Raw genomic sequence first — 22,047 nt, 5'->3', positions numbered from 1 at the left:
TGTAGGTCCCTTATCGGCAAGGGAGTTGAATGAGGCGGAAAACACTTTGGTTAAGTTGGCTCAGTATGAGTCATTTTTCTCTGAAATCCAACAGCTAAACAAGCCAAATTCAAGAATAACTATGGGTTGTTTAACGAAATTAAATCCTTTTCTGGATAAAGAGGGTGTTTTGAGGGTGGGGGGAAGACTTACACTTGCCAATGTCAAATATGAAAGGAAATACCCTATAGTTCTTGCACATAGCCATCCTCTAACTAAGCTTTTATTTTCTTTCGAACATCTAAGACTCTTGCATGCTGGTCCACAATTATTGTTATCCTCCATTCGTCAAAGATACTGGCCTCTTAGAGGTAGAAGTCTTGCGAGAGCTACCGTGTTTAAATGTGTGAAATGTTTTAGAGCCAATCCAAGGATAAAGGCTCCTGTGATGGGTCTTTTACCTGAATCCAGACTGAACCCTGCACCACCTTTCAGTAATGTGGGTGTTGACTTTGCAGGTCCATTACTAATAAGAGATAGAAAAGGTAGGGGCTCTAAAAAATCGAAGTGTTATATATGTTTATTTGTGTGTTTTGCGACCAAGGCGGTACACATTGAATTGGTGACCGAATTGACCACTGAAGCATTTATGGCTGCCTTTAAAAGATTTATTGGAAGAAGGGGAAAACCATTAAACGTGTATTCAGATAACGGCACCAATTTTGTGGGGGCCAAAAATGAACTGGTGGCTTTGGGTAAATTTCTTAAAAATTCACAAAATTTCATATCAGAGAGTGTTTCAAACCAAGATATAACCTGGCATTTTATACCGAGTATGTCGCCTCATTTTGGGGGTATTTGGGAGGCTGGCATTAAGTCTTGTAAATCACATTTAAAAAGAGTAGTAGGCAACGCGTCGTTAACTTATGAACAGCTATTAACGGTTTTAATCGAAATAGAAGCTATCCTAAACTCCCGCCCACTAACTCCAATTTCCTCTGATCCATCCGATTTTACTGCTCTTACACCATCCCACTTCCTAATTGGAAGAGAACTCACGTCACTCCCAGAGGCCGACATTCGAGAAACCAAGGAGACGAGATTATCCCACTTCCAAAGAGTACAGCAGTTAAAACAGCATTTTTGGACCAGGTGGTCGTTGGAATATGTCAGCGAACTCCAAGTGAGGACAAAATGGCAATCGCACGTTCACGATGGTGTGTTAAAACGAGGAAGCTTGGTTCTGCTTAAAGAAGATCACACGCCACCGCTACAATGGCTGATGGGTCGCATCATCGAAGTTCATCTTGGTGCTGATGGCATAGCTAGGGTTGCTTCTGTCAAGACTGCCAAAGGAGTTGTGAAGCGGTCATTTGCCAAACTGTGTGTGCTTCCCACGGAAATATTAGACGGCGAAGAACAACAGTCCTCTGAAGTTGTCAGATTTGAAGGGGACCTTCAAGGTGGGGGGCATGTTCCGGCCAATGTGCAGAACAAGTGTGCGCCCATCTCTAGTGTCTGTCAGTCGTGCGTTTCTCCACAGTGTCGCGTGTGTCAAGGAATTATCGAAAATGAAAAATGACAGAAGACAATAGAATTAATTAGGTTAGATGTTAACAGTGTGAAAAAGAGGGTTTTGGAGCGAAAGCTGAAAATAAATTGTGTTTGATTTACAAGGGAAATTTATTTAAAAAAAAGCTCCTCCAGCCAAAACAGACATTGAGGATGAAAATCGTCAAAACCAACTCATTGAATATCATCATAATAAAAGTCATCGTGGTATTAATGAAGGTTTAATGACCCTAAAAAAGCTCTATTACTGGCCAAACATGAAATTAGATCTGACAACTTATGTGAATAATTGTGAAATTTGTCAACAAACGAAATACGACAGACATCCACCGAAAATTAATTTCAGTATTTCTCCTACACCTTCAACACTACAACCTTTTGAGAGCATTCACATGGACGTATTCCAAATTAATAGTGTCAAGTTTCTCACAATTATTGATGTCTTTTCGCGTTATGCACAAGCTTATGAACTCCAACCAGCTTGCACCGCTAGAATTGTGTTAGATAATCTTGCAACTTTTATCAGTCACCATGGCCTACCTCAACAAATAACATGTGACAATGGTACGGAATTTAAAACGTCCTTGCTCTTAGAATTTTGCAAACTTCACAAAATTAAATTACACTTTACAACAGCTGGTAATTCCAACAGTAATAGTCCAGTTGAGAGATTACATTCAACTCTCATTGAATTATATCGCATCTTCCAAAAATTGTATTCAGCTTGGTGCAAATCATCTAAGAATCCTCTCAAGAGAAAAAGTTACCGTTCAGTGTTCTAAGTTTTCCATTAAAATAATGGTTTGGGTTGCCATATCTCAGCGTGGTGCTACTCCTCTTTGTATAGTTGATGGCACCGTTAAGAGTCCAAAATATTGTGAAATTTTAAGTGGTTTTCTTCTTGAAACGGCTCATGTTTTATACTCAGAATGGTGGCGTTTTCAGCAAGATGCCATACTTTTGCCTATACTCAAGCTTGGATGCAAGAACACCAAATTGCAACAATTCTGTGGCCAGCAACTTCCCCAGACCTCAGTCCCATTGAGAACATATGGGGACTAATGAAGATTGAAGTAGAACGAGCAGCGCCCCGAAATAAACAAGAATTGATTCAGTCCGTTTTAGAGGCCTGGGCCACCATCACGGAACAATATGGCTTTGACCTGGTTTCGGGTGTACCTGGATGTTTAGTTAAGTGTTTAGAGTTTAATGGGTGTTGTATTAGTAAATAAAATGGGTTTTGCCTAATTTTAATATTCACATAATAAAAATGTACAGAGGAAAATTATAATTCAGTTTTAATTTGTCCGGATATTTTCTAGACGGACTATACTTAGTATAAATTCGACTACTCACTCATTAGCTTGCTACTTACTAAACATTTTAAATCCTTTAGTAGGTAACATAGATTCTTACATAAAAATACTCTTCTCACTTTCTTGAAAAACTCAAACATATCGACATTAATTCAAATCATATTCAGGTAAGTTTTGATGTTCTAAGTTTATTCACAAACGTCCTAGCTGACAAAACTCTTTCAATTGTTAGATCTAAATTGCAAAATGATTCAAGTCTTGGGGAACGTACAAGCTTAAGCATAAACTCTATTTTAGAACTTTTAATAATTTGTGTAAAAACAACATTCTTCCAATATGGAGATGATTATTAACCAATAAAATTCTGGTACGGTAATAGGTTCTCCATTATTTCTAATATAAAATAACATTAATAATTTTAATTATAAACCAACAATTTGGTGGAGATATATTAATGATGTTTTCTCAATATATCCATTCGGTAATAATAATCTCAACCTATTTCTAACACACATAAATTGAATATAACCCACAATCAAATTTACAACAGAAACTGAACAAAATGACGAACTTCCATTCTTGGACATTCTAATCAAAAAAGATATAAACAAATTTGAAACAAAAGTATACACACACAAAAATAGATATTTAAACGACAAATCCAATCATCCAATAATAGTAAAAAAGGTATTTTAAAAAGTTTATTTTAAGAAATTAAATTAAGTTAAAAAAAGGAAAGTAAAATTTTATTTAAAGAAAAATTGTTCATTAAAAATGTTCTAAAAGAAAATGACCCTCCTGAAACATTTATTAATAAATGTTTTAGAGATTTAGAACATCCAAAACACTAATAATAATAATAATAGTCTTTATTTAGCACGAGGCTATAAGGAAAAACAAGTACATGTCAAAGTAAACTTAAAACTACAGTACTAAAAATTAAAGAAAATAAAATATCAGTCAGGTATAGTAAAACAGATTAAAATTTTAAAGACAATACGTAATTACGAATTAATTTATTAAAAACATTCAAATCTTTACAGTCCTTAAAAGCACTAGGCAGCATATTAAAATCGAGCAAGCCTCCATACAGTATAGAATTGTGCATGTGACAAGAATTACATTTTTCTATTAATGCAAAATTTGAGCAATGCCTTGTACTGTAGTTGTGAATATCTCTGAAAACCTTAATCTTGTCACAAATGTGAGAAGGCAACAGAATGTTTCTTAACTTAAAAGCAAATACATGAACGCTAAACACAGTTTTTTGTTTGACCGATAATTGCACTTTAAAATTGTTCGCATTGCTCGATTTTGCACAACCTGAATTTGATCAATTTTAAAAGATGGCAAGTTGTACAACAGAGAAAAGCAGAATTCCAGATGTGGGGCAGCTATGCTATTATACAATAATAATCTGGTACCGAGTAATAATTGACCCCCCACTGTGGCAATAAAGCTAACTTTTTTCGTAAATTTGCGTGTGACACAATCAGCAGGAGCGTGGAAGTCCAAACACGAATCAAATAAAACACCCAAGTACTTGATCTGGTGAGCGAACTCAACTCTCTGGCTGTTAATGGTTATGTTCAAATGTTCAAAATTTACTCGCCTCAAGTGAGCTTTTTTACCAAATACACAAAACCTTGACTTTGAAGCATTAACACAAAGCTTATTGATACATAACCACTTGAATAACTTGCCCAGTTCACAATTTATAGTGTTCTGCATAAAGTCCAGATTCTTCCCAGCCAAATAAAGCATGGTGTCATCGGCAAATAGTTCAATTTTACATTCATTTACACAACTAACTGTTAGCAAAATATTAATATTGAGTTTAAAATGTATCGTTATTGTTGGGTTTGTTTACTTTAGAATATTGATTTTGTTAGGAATGATTATATAAGTTTGAGATTTACGAAAGGAGCACAAAGGTGTGCGCTGGCATGTAAATCAATAGAAAATGGGTAGTACCTGTTAATACGTTGACGAGCGTGTACGGTTTCAGTTATTAAACTTATTTTTGGGAAAACGGGCCTATTATTTCGAAAATATATCCTTACATAACAATATCATTGACATACAATAAAAATGATAGAGGACCCAATACGGTCCCCTGAGGAACACTATACAGAACCTCCAGAGAATCAGATGTACATTCTATAAGTTTAACCAATTGATGCCTATTGGTTAAGTATGACTCGAACCAACCCAAAACCATATCGTTCACGCCCATGCCGCTAAGCTTGCGCAACAACAGCCCCCTGTCAACCGTTTCAAATGCTCTTTTAAAGTCCAAAAAGACTGCCAGGACATAATTACCGTTATCTATTTCTTTTTAAAAAATGTCACACAAATTTACAACCACAGACTCGCACGAGTGACGTTCACGGAAACCAGACTGATTGACCACCAAAAGACTGTTGATATCACAGTGCTCTTGTAACTGTTTCTTTACCGCCAGTTCCAGCACCTTTTCGTAAACCGGAACTGTATTCATAGGTCTACATTGATTATAAAGAGTCGTATCTGAAACTTTTGGCACAGGAATGATGAGTTGATTTCTTCCATCTTTCAGGAAACACACCATTACATAACGACGTGTTTACTATATCCAACAAACGATTTCCAGCCACACAGCAGACATCACACAAGACCTTCTTCGAGATTCCACTTTCGCCCCCTCCGACATTTTTCATATCGGCTAAAATATTCTTCATATCTTTCATAGACAGTTGTTTCAATTTGCTAAAATGAGCAAATACCTTAGGGACAGTCAGAAAAACCTGTTCAGGTGGTATGTATTTAGGAATGCCGTCTATAATGTCATTAATACTTGTAATAAAATATTTATAAATAAATTCTTGGGCCGCTAGAAATTCATCAGTTATTGTTTGATGCTCAAATTTGATCTCATCAGGTGTTGTGTGCTGTCTACCGGGCAATAGCAATTTTAGTTTCTTCCACATTACAATAGAATTTTTGTTATTGTCATCAATCATTTCCTTAAAATATCGTTCTTTTTCATGTTTTATCTGTGTCACTATATAATTTCTCATTCTTTTGTACTCCGCCCAAGCATCTTCACCGCCCTGTCCAATCGCTCTAATATACAAATTTGCATATTTTCTCTCACACTCTGTTATCCACTCTTTATTCAAATAATTTGGTTTAAAAGCGTCATCTTTTTTAGGACCAATACTATTTAAAATCGATTCCATATCGTCAACAAAACTATTCGCAAGTACATTCACATCTCCACTTCCATTCATCCAGGGCACACCAATAAAGTAGTCATGCAATACATTCACATCATAATTCTTCATTGAACGATAACGCTTTATTATATTCGGAACCTTATTTAATTTACAATCAAGACAAACGGACAATATACAGTGATCACTAATCTTTTTTGTTTGATGAGGTTCTTGTCATTGGTAATTATGTAATCAATCAATGTCTGGCTCCTATCAGTCACCCGCGTGGGAACGTCAACAACTTGGGAGAATCCATTTGAACACACATTCGATATTAACTTTTCACCATAAAAAGATGGTTTTATCAAATCAAAGTTAAAATCTCCCATAATTACATTGACTCCACCGAACACACTTAAGCCCTAGATATTGTCTAAAGAACTGAACAAATCTAGCAGTCTCGGTCTGTGGCGGATGATATAAAAATGTAAAAAGATATCTTATCCTAAACATATAAATCTCGACAGACAACATCCACACAAAATTATCAACACATTGCACTGTTTTAAACTTATACTTAAACTCACTCCTCATCAACATCAAAACTCCCCCAGTTCTCCTGTTAGTCGTCACACACTGTTCCATACGATAACCGACGATGCTCAATTCGACTTGCTCCACATCCGCACACACATGAGTTTCCGACAAAGTCATTCAACAGCATCATTATATTGTCTTTATTATTTAAGTAACCTTGACAATTAACGTATAAAACACTGGATGTTAGGGCTATATTTACATCTAATTGCTATTGGAGGAATTTGTTTTTCCGGGATTTTTCGATGCGCTGGTAGGTTTCACAATTTGCGTCATCCCATACTACATGATCGGTCTTCAAATTCATATTATACTTCTCATTAAATGTAATGCAGTTTGTACATTTGGCGGAAACTCCCTGCCAATCTTTGATGTCATGCTCATTTAGCACAGGTCTTTTTGTTTTTCTTTCTGAAAGTGTCCATATTTATTACAATTATAGCATTGGATAATACCATAATCATAATACAAACCAGTGAGTTATAAGTATCAGAATCGGCTTCCACAATTAAATTAAATTTCCTGTTCAACAACTGCATTCTTCTAAGAATCTTCATTTTAAATACAAAAGGAAGGGAATGACACGCAGTCGTCTCCACAATACTTTATTTCGACCTTCAAAGGGTAAAGCCTGCTCTACTAGTTTCGGACATATAAATGGCCATCTTCAGGAGCTACAAGAATAACTTACTCTACTTATGTGTAACAGATGTTTAAGAAACGAGAAAACCTACCTCAACCCGACAATCAATGACTGTCTTTATTGAAAAGGGGAGACAGTGAGACCCATGTTATAAAAATTTTGTGAATTTAAAAAGTTGTTTAAAGGGAGGAATAAAGCTATAAAATTTAACACATGTAGTATTAATAAAAAAAGGTTTAAAATCGAATAATTACCTGATTATGGAGAAAAAAACCTGACACTACATATTTAATCACAAAACAAAAACCTTAAATTAGACCCATTTTTAAGGGCTGGGTTAGACCCTATGGGGAGAAAAAAGATAACTTTAGATTTAATCCACCATCCACGGCAGAGGCGATCGAACAGGAAACAAAATGGAGGTGCAACATTTTTCGAAAAAACCGCAATGATAAGCCGTTAATTCGAAGGCAGGGGGAGCGTTTAAGAGGGGATTACAATAAAATCAGTAACCAAAGTGACGACCGGTAGATAGTTCTGCAACCCACAAATCAGTCAAAGATTAACACTAAAAAGGTTAAAGCCGCAACCATTCATACAACAAGATGTAAAGTTAAAATTAGACAAACAATGCACCAAACTAGCAAACAGGTGGCAGGTGGACACCGCAATGAGCAAAATGAGGGTAGCTAAGGGCTCAAATAAGGTGGTAAACCCCAGAAAAAGTGCGAACACCGACCAACACGCTGGTGAGGGAGGGAATCGTCATTTTAAAGTTTCGGTTGTTTACTCGAAGGTCATTCTGTTTAGCAACTGTTTCTATAATTTGTTCTTCTGTAGCCTCATACTGATCCTCATGAATACCGACAACTTTAATTCTATGCTCCCGTGTTTTCGGCCTATCTACTTGATAGTCACCTCCAAGTTTGGTTTGAATCTCCGATTGGACTGCAGAGATCTCTTTTTCATTTCCACAAGTAAGCACCAGTCCCCCATCTCTGGTTGGACGTCCCATTGAGACGCCAATGCCCAGCTCTTCCAGATTGACTCTGTCTTGCAAATCCTTTTTACTTGTTTCACATCTTTTTGTTGACCCTTTTGTTTAATCAATAGGACCTTGCTGTTATTAGATGGTTTAGCCGCAGTCGAAGCATACGTAGGCAGGACCGAGTGAGCGACACTGGGGTTTTCAGCAGCGAACTTAAAGTACGGTGTATGCCTTCAATGAGACTCTGATCGATACCATCTTCAACCCTGCTTCGCTTTCTCGGTCTCGGACAACCATTATCATCACTGCATCGTCCACACTTCTCAAATGAAACCCTCGCAGATCCACATCTTCGCATTTGCCATGATAGTAGCATTCCACACACTGAACAATGCTCTTTGCATCTTCAAACAGTACCTTACACTTAAAACAATTAATTCCACCCAGATCATCTCCGTCCGCGCTCTCCATCACTACGAACTCGCTGACCGCCTTATCACGTCTTATCTGTTTTTTATATAAAAACAGAAATTGATTCAATTTCTATTGTTCACACTTATTTATTGATTTACCGCTAACCGGATTATCGGACAGTTCAAAAATACATCCAAACGGATTAATGACACCAAACTCCACCACCAGTGCGAAAACCGCGACTTTCCAAGTATTATTTCACTTGCAATATGCAATCTAAAACAGAGCTCTGTATAAACACGTCCGACACTTTTTCTAGACCGAAAATATCCATCTGGAAACCAAAAACAAATTTTACCTTTTACAAACCTTTTCATACATCGTGGTATTTCTGACAGAATAAAACGAATAGCTGAAAATCATAAAATCAGAACAATATTTAGAACTCAAAACACATTAAGATAACACTTAACTAAAACAAAACCTCACAATAAAAATTAATCTACAAACAAAACAATCAAAATTTATTCGTGCTTATAGCAAAAGGTACACACGTCAAAATAGTTAATGAATTTGATAGTATAAAAATACTAAATCTATATGTATAATGCTACAATTTTATGTAAATTATAACAAATCAGAAAAGTCATTAATAAGAAATTCATTGATCGAGTAGAATGATTTAACAATCAAATATTTTTTTATTTTTGTTTTAAATTGCAGAAAAGGTAACGATTTTATGTGAGATGGCAACAGATTGAAGAATTTAGGACCGTAATAAGATATCCCAGTTTGCAATTTATGAATTCTACAAAAGTCCGTATGGTATATTCCCTTTGGTTCTCGTATGATGGTATTGGATGCTTTCCTGTGTGTTGTATGAGTTTTCATGACTTTTTACATGTAGGGTAGAGTGGGCCACCATGAGACCTGGGCCACTGTGAGACACTGAAATATTGTCTATAATTATTTGTGGAGACATCTAGTAAGGAAGGAGATAATGGAGTAAAACTCTCACTTCAAAAAGCTGCTCAAGAAAATGGTGTATCTTTCCAAACTCTACAAAGATACGTGAAAAAACACGATGTAACATAGACGCAATAGGAGAGTCATCCATGAAGAGTAATTACAAACACCGTTTAGTTTTTAACGAGAACCAAGAAAACGAGCTAGCTAGATGTGTTACGGAAGAACTTTAGCTTATGAAATGGCGCATCTTAATTCAATTAAGATACCTGCAAGTTGGCGTCGTACTAAGATGGCTGGGATAGACTGGTTGTACGGATTTTTAAAAAGGCACCCCAACCTTAGTATTAGGCAACTTAAAGGCTGCAGCCTTTCAAGAGCATCATCTTTTAACGAACATAACGTAAAAATTTTTTTTGACAATCTGGAAAAAGTTAACTATTCCACTTACAGCACCAACCACATCTTCACCTTTATCAGAAGGGGCCTCCTGCTCAAATAATTTAACATCTCCGGATATAGACGTCCCTGAACGTATGATAGGCAAAATCAACACCACAGAGAAATTTGTAAACCCGGAAATTTTTCGAGGTTTTCCTAAGGCTGGAGAAAGAAAACTGTCAAATAGCCATCGGAAAAAAGCAACCAGCATTGTACCTACCGATACACCAGAAAAAGATCGAATTGAACTTAAGCATCAAGAAAAGGAAGAAAAACAGAATAGGAAAAGAAATTTAACCAAAAAGGAAGCAGCTAAGAAAAACGTTTTTTCTAAGAAAATAAAGCCTCTATTAAAAGAAATATCTTCGGATGAAGAAGAAGATGAAGATGTGCCCATTGAAAGTTCCGATGAAGAGACAGACTGGATTCCACAACCTGATCCTATGGCGTTTGAAGAACTTCAAAGAAATCCAACAATAAATGATTATGTGCTGGTCGAATTTCAATCAAAACAAAAAGTTTTTTACATAGGCAAAGTCACAAGTTGTGACGCAAGTTCTAATGAAGTTGAAGTTAGTTTTTTAAGGAAGTCATTGAAGTTCGACCGGCATTTTGTTTTTCCTGTTCAACCTGACATTGCACATGTTGCACTTCAAGACGTTAAAATGATTTTGCTGCCACCATGTGTTCTCGGTCAGACAAAAAGATTGCAATCATTTTTCAAGTTTGAAATAAATTTTAGCAATTTTGACCTACGTTAAATAATAAAAATGAGAATTTTTTTTCTTATAAATATTATTCTTTTACTGCTGAGAAAATATATTAATTTCTTAGATATAGAATCTTGTTATTATCTTTTAAGTACGTACAAATAAAAGTTTTTGTTCATGTTTCTGCCATGTCTCATGGTTGCCTTTGTTGTGGGGCTCCATGAGACAACTGGAAAAACAATTAAGTTGTTGTATTTTCTTTAAATGAAGAAAACTAACATTTTTTTTTGTTATACCCTTAAATAATCTTAATATTAACTGGAGTTTACAATATTTTTGTTATTTAAAATAAAAGTTTTTAAGAAAAATAGGATTAACTTTTTTAGTCTCATGGTGGTCCACTCTCCCCTACGAGACATGTGTATAGTGAATATACAGTAAAAACTTTCAATTTTGTAAAATAAAATTGGCAGTTGTCTCTGTAACCGATATTACTGAGGATTCTAATAGCCCTCCTTTGCAGGGCAAACACTCTCACTGTATCAGCCGCATGTTCCCAGGCTAGAATAGCATAGAAAATTTTAGAGTGCACACAAGCAAAATAACCGTCAAAGCTGCTTCTTTTGAGATTGTGGAAGCAAGTGTCCGCAACGCAAAAACACCCGATGCCACACTGCTGCATACATCAGCCAGATGTAATATCCATGAGAGTTTTGAGTCAATTTTAGCTCCAAGAAATTTGATAGGATCGTTGGGAATATTACTGGTGGCACGAGTAGACAAAATTAGCTTCTGATTCTTTGCATCATTCATGCTCAACTGGTTGGCCACAAACCAGTCAGTGACAATAGTTTGAGACTCACTTAGATGACCATGCCTTTCTAACTATGGTTGTATCATCTGCGTAAAGGACAAAATCAGCCGAGGTGTCACAGCCTACTAAGTCGTTAATATAAATAATAAATAACAAAGGTCCAAGTATTGACCCTTGAGGCACTCCATAGTGTACACGACAAAGTTCGGATGACTTTCCGTTTAAGCTCACGAGCTGCGACCGGTCAGTCAAATAAGAATTAATCAAATTGACACTCTCTGAAGAGAATTTATAATATTTTAACTTTTAAGCAAGAATATTAGATGAAACGCAGTCAAAAGCTTTCGTTAGATCGCAAAATAAAGTCCCACAGTAGTACCCATCGTCGAAACTGGCATTAACTAATTCAACAAGTTTGTTGATAGCCATAGTCGTAGATTTTTTATTACGTAATCCGACCTGACATTCAGTGAAAAGCTTGTGACTTTCAAAAAAGTTGCTAATTCTGTTACTAAGTGTCTTTTCAAGCAGTTTAGACAAAATCGGTATAACAGAGATAGGACGATAGTTCGTGAGTTCATTAGTACTACCCTTTTTAAAAACAGGTACCACTTTTGAGACTTTGAGTATTTTAGGAAACACCGAGTCTCTAATACTGAAATTGAAAAGCTTAGTTAGTGCTGAAATAATAAGATTCATTATGCTTTTAATAATTGTAGACAGTTTCTTTGGCCGCATTCGTTTACAAGCTCCATGGAGCGAGCAGAGCGTTTTTGACGTCACAATGAATTGGTCAAATTATGGTTTTCCCAAATTACGTCATCGTGACGTCAAAAAAGCTCTGCTCGCTCCATGGAGCGCGAAAACGAATGCGGCCTTTGTGTTCAGGATCTACCCCAATCATAAATGACTTATGATTTGGATTCGGTATTTTCACGTTACATAATTTCACACACAGATGTATCTGATGCTGATGGAATGTGCTTCAAAATGTATGCATGCACGGTTTCTGGGTCTATTGTGTTTTTAACTTTGGAAATAAAAAGCCAGATTTGGTAATCCGGTCGTTATTTTTAAGATTTGATAGATTTGAGAAATGATTATTATTATTGTTTATGTTTTGCACTTTTTGGTTAGGTACTGGTACACGTACAGTCGTCAACCTTCCCTCTGATCTGTCAGACACCAACTCAGGCGGGGCAGAGTCGACAGTCCCCGATGTCGCAGGAACTAATTGGTGATAGAACCTATCATCATTTTTATTTACCGCCGCATTCGCATAGCTTTTTTGTTGACTTTTTTTTTTGATCCATCTGTAGACCAGTTCTAGACTACGGACACTTACTTAAAGCAAACGCTACTGACAAAACTAAAAGATATACTCAGACTACGGAACAGATTGCTCTAAGACTAATAACCAAAATAAGACACCCAGAAAACCCACTACACAACCCATCCAACCAACTTCTCTACGAACGTACAAACATGACTAAAATAACAGACCGACTTATACAACTACAAAACAAATGGAAAAATAATCCAAACAACTGGACAATATTAAACCCACTGTGCATAACAAGACAAACCACACCATCCCATTACCTCTTTCCCACTGCCACCCTACTAGAGCACTTTAACTAAGACTATTTTTTTTTTTTTTTGTAAATAAGTTGTAAATTATTAGAAATAAGTTAACATGTATACTAAAACCATAAAAAATCCCACTGTAAACATAGGCAGAAAGACCAAGTGGTCGATAGCCTTTTTTCTATTGAAAATAAAGATTGTTTATATATACAGGGTGTCTAAAAAGTCTGGAATATTGAAAATATCTCGAAAACTGCTGATTTTATTTTTCTCAAAATTTGCGTCTTGTTATAGTAAATAACAGCGCATGACGTGAGGGTGAAATGAGGTTCGCAAGTATACAGGGTCAGTCACAAAGTATACCAACTTTCTTAATTCAAACCTAACACACTGTATATTACTTCAGATTTTAAGAGTACTTATAAAGGCCAATACAACGATATACGATTTTTTTTTTTTTTTTTTTTTTTTGTACCTACCTATAACAATGATAGGTGTAACAATGACAGCTAACGTCAATATAATGTTAAATTAATTGGCAAATTTTCCTATTACTTAAAATGGTGTTAATTTTTTTTTTTTTTTTTGAATGGACTAAAACTGACTAAATTAAGCAACAGAATCATCAAATAGCATCAGTTACAAGAGTTGTCGAACGAAAATCCGTTCTTGCCACTGATTTCATGCAAACGCTGAAAAGACGAAAATATTTTAGACGCATTTCTTATGGCTAGAGTCCGGATTAAAAAAAGCATTAAAATTGTTAAAAAAAGCGTTTAAAAAGCTAATTAATTTTTCTCAAACAAGCATACAAATCTGTAAAAAAGCACTATTTTAGAGATGCAATTTTTTTTACTTTTTTTTAATTCAAGTTCTAGAATTAAAGCTTATACGGAAGATTTTAGACTGTTTTGGAAATTTCTGATCTCAAAATTTGTTTCAACTACTTGAGGAGCATTTGGAAGAGTTTAGACAGTTTAAAGAGCATATTGAAGGTTCTGGAATGATTTAGAGGCATTTGGAAACTCTTAGACGGTTCTAAAATCTTTTGGATGCTTTTAGACCGTTTTGAAAAGCTTCCGACGGCTTTAGAAGCATTTTGGAGTTTCTGTAGTGTTTTGAAATCTTTTTAGATTACTTTAGGAGCATTGAAGGTTCTGGACTGCTTTTAAGGCATTTGAAACCTTGTAGAAGGTTCTAGAAACTTTTGGAACCTTTTAAACTGCTCTAAAAGCATACGGAAGCTTTTTTAGACTGTCTTGAAATGATTTGAGAGCTTCTACACTAGATGTAGAGCATTTGGAAGCTCTTAGACTGCTCTAAAAGCTTTTGGAAGGCTTTCGACTGCTTTAGAAGCATTTTGGAGTTATTTCTGTAGTATTTTGAAATCTTTTTAGACTACTTTAGGACCATTTGGAAGGTTTCTAGAGAGTTTAAAAAGCATTGAAGGTTTTTGGACTGCTTTTAAAGCATTTGAAAACTTATGGACTGTTCTAGAATTATGGAAACTTTTAAACTGCTTTAGAAACATACGGAAGTTTTTAGACTGCCTTGAAATTTTTTGAGAGCTTCTAGACTATTTGGAGATCATTTGGAAGCCTTTAGAGCGTTCTAAAAGCTTTTGGAAGGCTTTCGACTGTTTGAGAAACATTTTGGAGTTTCTGCAGTGTTTTTTTGTGTAAATCTAATCGCTTTCGAGATATTTTCCAAAAACTACTTTAATGCACTTTTTACCGAAAATTAGTTCAAAAATTGTTGTACAACACCCTGTACCTTGGTTATTTTTGGGAGTTCAGGGAGGTTTAACCACTCAAACAAAACGTCTTAAATTTCTCCTTTCACTGGTGAAGAGCAAAAAATTCTATCTACAAAATTGTGTACCGGGTGAGCAATAATATTGAGCCACTAACAGTTTCGTGCACACCTTGTATTGAGGTTCAAACGTTACGTAGTTTGGTTTAGTGGTCCATTAAGAACAATTTTGCATTCTTGTAGTTTTTATGTAAATCTAACCGTTTTCGAAATATTACGCTTTAATTCAGGCGGCGGTCAATATAGTAGGCCAGGAAAAACCTTCATTTGGACAAAATTTCGGTACATTTTCCCAAAAAATCGCTAATAACTTGATTATTTAAAACGTTTCGTATAGACACATTAAATGATCGTAAGTAGCTAATGATTGGAGCTATCACGTGACGTTGAGCGGGCAGACTTGCCCCGTCTGGCCGCTAGAGGGCGTCATACTTGATTACCTTTTTTCGACATTTTTCTAAATATCTCGAAAACGGTTTGAGCTAGCAGTGTAAAAATTTTTCATGTATGCCTCTCAAAGAAACACAGCTTTCATTAAATATAACATTTTACCGTACAACGCACCGGTCGAACTTGAAAAATAAAAAACTAGATTTTTGACATTTTTAAAGGGTACCCTACAGATTTTTTTGGAAAATTTTTGAATTTTGAAAATTGTCTTTAACTAACTTAGTTAGGTAAGGTTAATAGTAGAAATGTGACGTAAAGTGTCATTTGTCAAAATATAATTTTTAAGGGTGCCATGTCTTGAAAACTGTAAAAAATGTCCTAATTTCAAAGTCAGTGACAAAATGGCGGCAGTTACAGCAAAACAAACACGGAAAAGTGTTTACAGTTTAAAGAGCACTGAAAGTTCTGGACCGCTTTTAAGGCATCTGAATCCTTGTAGACGGTTCTAGAAACTTTTGGAAGCTGCTAAACTGCTCTAGAAGCATAGACTGTCTTCAATTCGTTTGGGAGCATCTATAGATAAGTTGAACAACATTTGAAAGCTTTTAGACTGTTCTGAAAGCTTTTGGAAGCTCCAAGACTGTTTTGTAAGATTTTGCAAGACATTTAGGAGCTTATATAGTGTTTTGGAATTTTTTGCATTGGAAATTGGAGCATTTGGTTTGGCAACAGATAATTGGTATGTTTTTGTCTCTCAGAAGCCTTCAATATCTCAATATAGCTGGAAAAGCTTCAATTGTAAATTAATCTATCCAAAATAAAACTATACAAAAAAATAGCAGCAAATAAGCATAAAAAACTAAATTAAGCACAAAAGAAGAAAAAATCAAAAAAAGCATGAAAAAAACTGCCAAATGACGTGTTTTTGCGTAAATCATTCACATTAGATGTCAAAAGTTGGCTGCTTTTATTATTTACGAAAAGCAGAATTCCTAGTAATCCGGACTCTACTTATTGCCATACCTCTTAATAAAATTTTGTTTCAAACATCTTATACATAACATATTATATCTTTTAAATCATTTTTGGTTTCCTAGATACTGTAACTCGCATTCTTAGCTTGCCTTCCTGGATGACTGTGTGTTTTTCCGAATGATTTACTTATTGCGAAAAAATAATAATGAAAGTACTTAAAACAGTAAAGTAATAAAGAACTATAGTCACTGTTAAGTCTTAAAAAAAACTTGATTATTAAAGCATCGTTGCAAACTAACATTAACTAAGTAAATAAATAGTAACAATTTTATAAAATACTCTGTTTCCAATATTCTGCAAATCTAAAATAAATAGCTATAATATGAAAATTCTTTGTACAACTTATAATTGCTTAATTGTCGGAAAATTTTGATGAAAATTAAACAGGATTTTGCAAAAACACAGTAATTGGGTTAAATCTAGATCGACGTGATAATTACAGGTTAACACAGTGGAAAAAATAGCAAAAAAAAAAACCACCACCGAAACGGATTTTCTGGACCATCGACGATGCGTTCGTTTCTTCTGCGCCACTACGACGCTTTATATAAAAATGGTCCATCAGCGTCCTGGCGTCACATTCCGCGAACGTCCCGACGACAACCACGAGTGCTATTAAAATCGGTCCTGGACGCGTTTCATCCGGACGCGATCCACTCGGATTTTTCGTCGAATAGAAACGCAACCTGTTGCATCCACTTCGCAAAGGACTACATTCGATTATCCAGATTGACAGGTAATTTATTTTTTGTTTATTTCTGGTTAGCACTGTTATTTAAATATACACATTAAATAAAACTCTAGCATTCTAACAATTTAGAGAGTAGTTCAAAAAAGCGTGAAACATAAAAAAATTTCATGATTTTTTAATCAAGTATAATAATAATAATAAAAAAATAATTTTTTTTATTTCAAATATAAATTATACGTAAATGCCGTCATAAGTTTAACAAACAATTCGAGAATTACACTAAAATGTCTGATTATACAATTAATTACAATATACAGAGTGAATCAACGATAGAGTAAAGTTTATTATCTGATTAGTTTCAAAAAATAAAAAAAAATGGTAAATACAACATTTTTAGAGAATATTGAGATGCATAGTTTAAAATTACTTTGGATATACAGGGTAATTCATAAAGGCGTGGCAGATAAAATATTGGCTTTTTTAAATAGAACCCCTTATTTGTTAACACCTTTTTAGATCCTCTAAAAAATTTTAATACTTTTTTGTTAATAATGTCGTTGCAATAAGCCTAACAGTTTTTCTAATATTTAAATTTTTTCAGCAAAATATTAGTTTTTACTATGAGGGAAAATTGTCTGTATCGCCATTGTTTCTAAAAGTAGATTTCTCATATCAATTTTTATAAAACCTAATTTGGCTAATTCACCTTAAGAAATCTCGACTTTTTTTGCATTATTCTTTTTTCTGATAGCTTTTATGAATCACTTTAACTTTTATTAAGTATGTCATATACCTAATATTAATAGTCTGCGATTTATTTATCCCTTTTTAATTTTTACCTTCGTTTTTGTTATCTTAACTAAACTAAGTTTTATAACTAAATTTATTACGACAAACCAAATATGCAGGTATCGCCAAACTTTGACATGTAAAATAAGTTAGGTAAAAAATCATTATTACTTATTTTTGTCAGTCTTTCCAAAAGCTTATATAAAAATGATGAATGATTCTAGAAAATGTATTAAAATTTTCTAGAAAAAAACATAAATGTTTTATTTTTTACGTCAGTTACAACAGTTTACGTATAATGTTTATGTCGAAGGCAATGTTGAAATTTTACTAAAGGTAAAAGTATAAAAAATGTAAATAAATCGCATACTATTAAATGTGGTTATATGACATACTTAATAAAAGTTATCTTTTTTGTCATCCCTGTAGAACGTTCGTACCAATTATGAGTATTCTTTATTTATATAATGTTATGTTTATATTATATTTACCTTTAGAAAGAATGGTTATACAGATAATTTTCCATCATAGTAAAAACTAATATTTTTGTGAAAAAATTGAAATATCAGAAAAACTGTTAGGTTTAGGTATATGACATTATTATAAACTCATATAAACTATAAATGTCAATATCACGCAAACCCATTCATCATGCGTCAAAAATGACAATATTGACATTATTTATTTACTAGTATAACAACGAAATAGTATATTTCATTACCAGTACAGAAATGAGGATTTTTTCGTGCGCGCGTGACAAATTCTCGTGTGAGGCGCAGCCGAACACGGGAAGTCATGCAAGAACGGAAAATCCATTTCTGGACGAGTAATGAGCGATATTTTTTAATATACTTAGGTACCTGAAATCAACATAAACAAAAAATATCGCAAAAAATTATTAAGAAAATCGGGAATATTTATTTTTATTTTTAAAACAGTAAAAATGTAAGTACATACAACTCAAATTAACAAAAAAAATACAAGTAGGTAATTCTAAGAAAATTAATTTTGGACAGAACCGTTATTATTAATAGTAATATTTATTGTACAATTCGTATTATTGTTGAAGCTCAATCCCTTTTGCATTTCTTTTTGTTGAACTAAAGACTCTGCTAAAGATGTTGAAGCGGAGTGTTCGTGTGTGCTTTGGTTCTCTTGATTGACTGTTACAGATGTTGTAGTTTCCAAGTTACAAGGGCTAAACAACTTCCGTGATACTTCAATTTTTCTTTGTATGGACTCTTCTATATATCCTTCTGCTACATTGGAAGAAAGCCATCCTCCGTGTCTTTTCAAAGTGAGCAAATCACCGCCGTTTTCCACCAACATGGTTGCCGAAGAGCGCCTTAGCCCATGTCCGGTATATTCTTCGGGATTTTTTAGTTTTAGGTATTTTGCAATAAGTTTTGGAATACCACTGATAGTATGGCACCCAACATGTTGAGCGTAACATCTTTGGTTTCGGTATGCAACAAATAATCTTCTACTCTCCATATGTTTAGCGCGGAGATCTGCGTATTTACGGTAAATTGTACAGGGATCGAATTTGCAATTTTCATTGGTAATGGTAAAACTTCTTGACCTGTGAGTTTTTCCATCTCGTAAGAACACGACAAGGAAACGCCCATTATCTTCCACATCATCTAAACTCAAACGTATTAAATCATCTCTGCGGCATGCACCGAAGATGCCAAACACTAAAATTACTTTTGCTAGTAGATATTCTCCATCTGAAGCTTCACATAAAAATTTGGTTACTTGTTCTGCTGTAAGAATCTTGGATTTCTTTGGTATATATCCTACAGCTTGTCGTTTCAAAAAAGCAATCGTTTTTGGATATTGATGGTGAGTATTTTCTTTTATTGCCAAACCACTCTTTAACATAGAGAATCGACTCCATAAAGTGGAGGATTTTATAGTGTTGGCTTTTTCACAAAAATATACTGAAAGAATATCGTCACTCACAATTTTGATTCGTTTCTGAGTCCGCCATTCGGTAAAACTGTTATATTCTTGTTCATATCTCAACCTGGATTTCACTGGTAATAAATCTGCACTCACTTCTGCCGCTCGTTGTAAGATATTTTCGGGAATATCCCGATTTTCTTCACAATCTGAATTCATTTTTGCAAAATGTAATAAATACATAAATACTTAATTTTCACTGACAGAAAATAAAATTTGTCATTAATAAATAAATCGTTGCTATAGACCACCGCCCTCTGTACAAGAAAGCCAAGAAGGTGCATGCCAAAAATTCCAATATGGCCGAAATATGGGATTGACAGTTTGCATTTGTTTGTATTGTGGAAATTGAGTTTTTGGATGATTAAATTCATTTTTAAGGTTTAAAGTCAAGACTTGGGATTACTTGCCAAAGTAATTGTTGTTTATATGTTTATTGTTCTAGTGAAAGTGTAGTTTGTGTTCATTTTATTGTGTTATCACTATTGTTATTGTTCCTTCATTGTTCTATAATTTGTGGTTGGTTTTTTAACTTAAATTCTATTGCCTCTACAATATGCCGTCCACTGGTTGTTTGCCAAATTTCTAAAAGCAATTTGGTGAAAGGTCCAAAAGTGTCAGTCTTTTACTTTCGAAAAGACCCTGCTCGAACCCAACAGTGGTTGAAAGCTTTGAAGTGGAATGATTTTACTCCAACACAATACTCAGTGGTAAGTACAATATGCTTTCTCATTCAGTAAACTTATTGCCTCTTACATACATTGGTATGTGACTTATGTGAGTTACATTTTGAGGCCGCCTGCATTTTGAGAGCAACAAAGGTTTACTCTGAAGAAACAGGACAGCTTTTAGAAGTTCTATTGACACATTTACATTTTAAAAGAAAGGTCTTGGTAATAATATAAAACCCATTTACCAGTTTTGCTTACCTAGATTCAAGGATTTCCAAATTTTCTTTGATTGAGCAGTTTTCACATTAGTTTGTTGTACTTTCCAAGACAAAGGGTTCTAACCAAACTTGCTTTGGCTGGACTTTATTGGATATAAAAAGCCATATCTATACATATCTGGATCAGGAATGAAGCGTTCTTTGATTTTTCACTCACAACTTCTAATCAACTACACGAAAAAATAAAAAAAAACATATTTTCTACTGTATCTCCATAGGTTTGTGTACAAAAAAAAATCCGATAACGCCGCCGTTAAAAGTTACATTCTAGGCTTTCTTGTAAAGAAGGCGGTGTATAGACACATTACTCGTTTCTTTTTTTCTTCGGGTTGCCAGAGGATATCTAGTATCATGGATATCTATGTTTATTATTAAGCGCACGGAAAGAGGGATCGGGAAAAAATTTCCGTGCGCTGTTCCGAAAATGTCATATTTACTGTATTTTATAAACAGTTGAAAATGTAGTATTTTCGGTTAAGTATAATAAAAATTCATTATTGTACTAGTAACATAATGTAGTCCTTCTAGGCCGGCAGTACACGTCAATAATAAGCATATTTTAGACCGCTTTGTCTCATGTTATCCTTTTATGCAATTAGTGTTAGATGATGTTTTGGGAAATTTGCATTTAAGTTTCTACTTTGATAATCCTGATCCCTGATGAAGACAACTCAAATAAATCTGTGCCATTTTAAAAAAGAACATAATACATTCGTATACAGGGGTAGCACCCAAACCGTTCATTAAAAATTTATAAATAAACTGTTGAAAACTGTTGTAAAAGAATGGGACAGCAAAATGTTTCGTCTTTTTGAGCGGCAGTATCTTCAAATTGAGCCACTCGATTTTAATAAGTTTTTTGGGGATTAAAAGGTATTTTCTTTCTCTTTCTGATGACCTAAATGATCTTTTTGAAAGTTGCCACGAATCCGAGTATACAGGGTGTGACTGAGGTGTAGCCAAAAAATGAGAAATTCGGTCTAACGCCATTTCACGCAACAATATGTTTTGCAAGTTTCACAAGAACCTTAATCGAGTCTTGTGGTCAATATCTCTAGACGTTTTCGCCAGTTTGGCGATTAAGGACCGTTTACAAAATTTATTGCAAAATTTTTAAAATGTGGTTTATTTTAATGCTCTTGTTTCAAATTGAACAATTTCTTTAAAATCTTTCCGGAAGAAGTAGGGGATA

The 22,047-nt window shown here is 34.5% G+C and overlaps 2 protein-coding genes and 1 long non-coding RNA gene across 4 annotated transcripts in view; 1 reads left to right on the top strand and 2 right to left on the bottom strand.

Moving 5' to 3' along the window:
• The window catches only part of LOC145724734 (uncharacterized), a 177,494-nt gene that overhangs the window by 120,401 nt on the left and 35,046 nt on the right, over window positions 1-22,047 (bottom strand). The window lies entirely within an intron of this gene.
• Window positions 4,927-5,367, bottom strand: LOC145740648 (uncharacterized). Its single transcript, XM_081996256.1, has 2 exons — window positions 5,240-5,367; window positions 4,927-5,131 (listed from the first exon to the last, which is right to left on the bottom strand). The coding sequence occupies exons 1-2, from the start codon at window positions 5,365-5,367 to the stop codon at window positions 4,927-4,929; spliced, it is 333 nt and encodes a 110-aa protein (XP_081852382.1).
• Window positions 17,030-22,047, top strand: part of LOC145724730 (uncharacterized) — a 128,973-nt gene continuing 123,955 nt past the window's right edge. Inside the window, exon 1 of one of the 2 annotated variants that reach the window (XM_081973145.1) lies at window positions 17,030-17,197. The gene's annotated coding sequence lies outside the window, so the exon portion shown is untranslated. The remainder of the gene's footprint in view (window positions 17,198-22,047) is intronic. The other variant, XM_081973144.1, reaches the window with a different exon arrangement.

The sequence above is a fragment of the Ips typographus genome, linkage group LG2 (assembly GCF_016097725.1).
Source record: "Ips typographus isolate SLU linkage group LG2, UJ_Ityp_2.0, whole genome shotgun sequence".
Taxonomy (NCBI): domain Eukaryota; kingdom Metazoa; phylum Arthropoda; class Insecta; order Coleoptera; family Curculionidae; genus Ips; species Ips typographus.
This window is presented reverse-complemented; position numbering and strand designations above follow the sequence as displayed.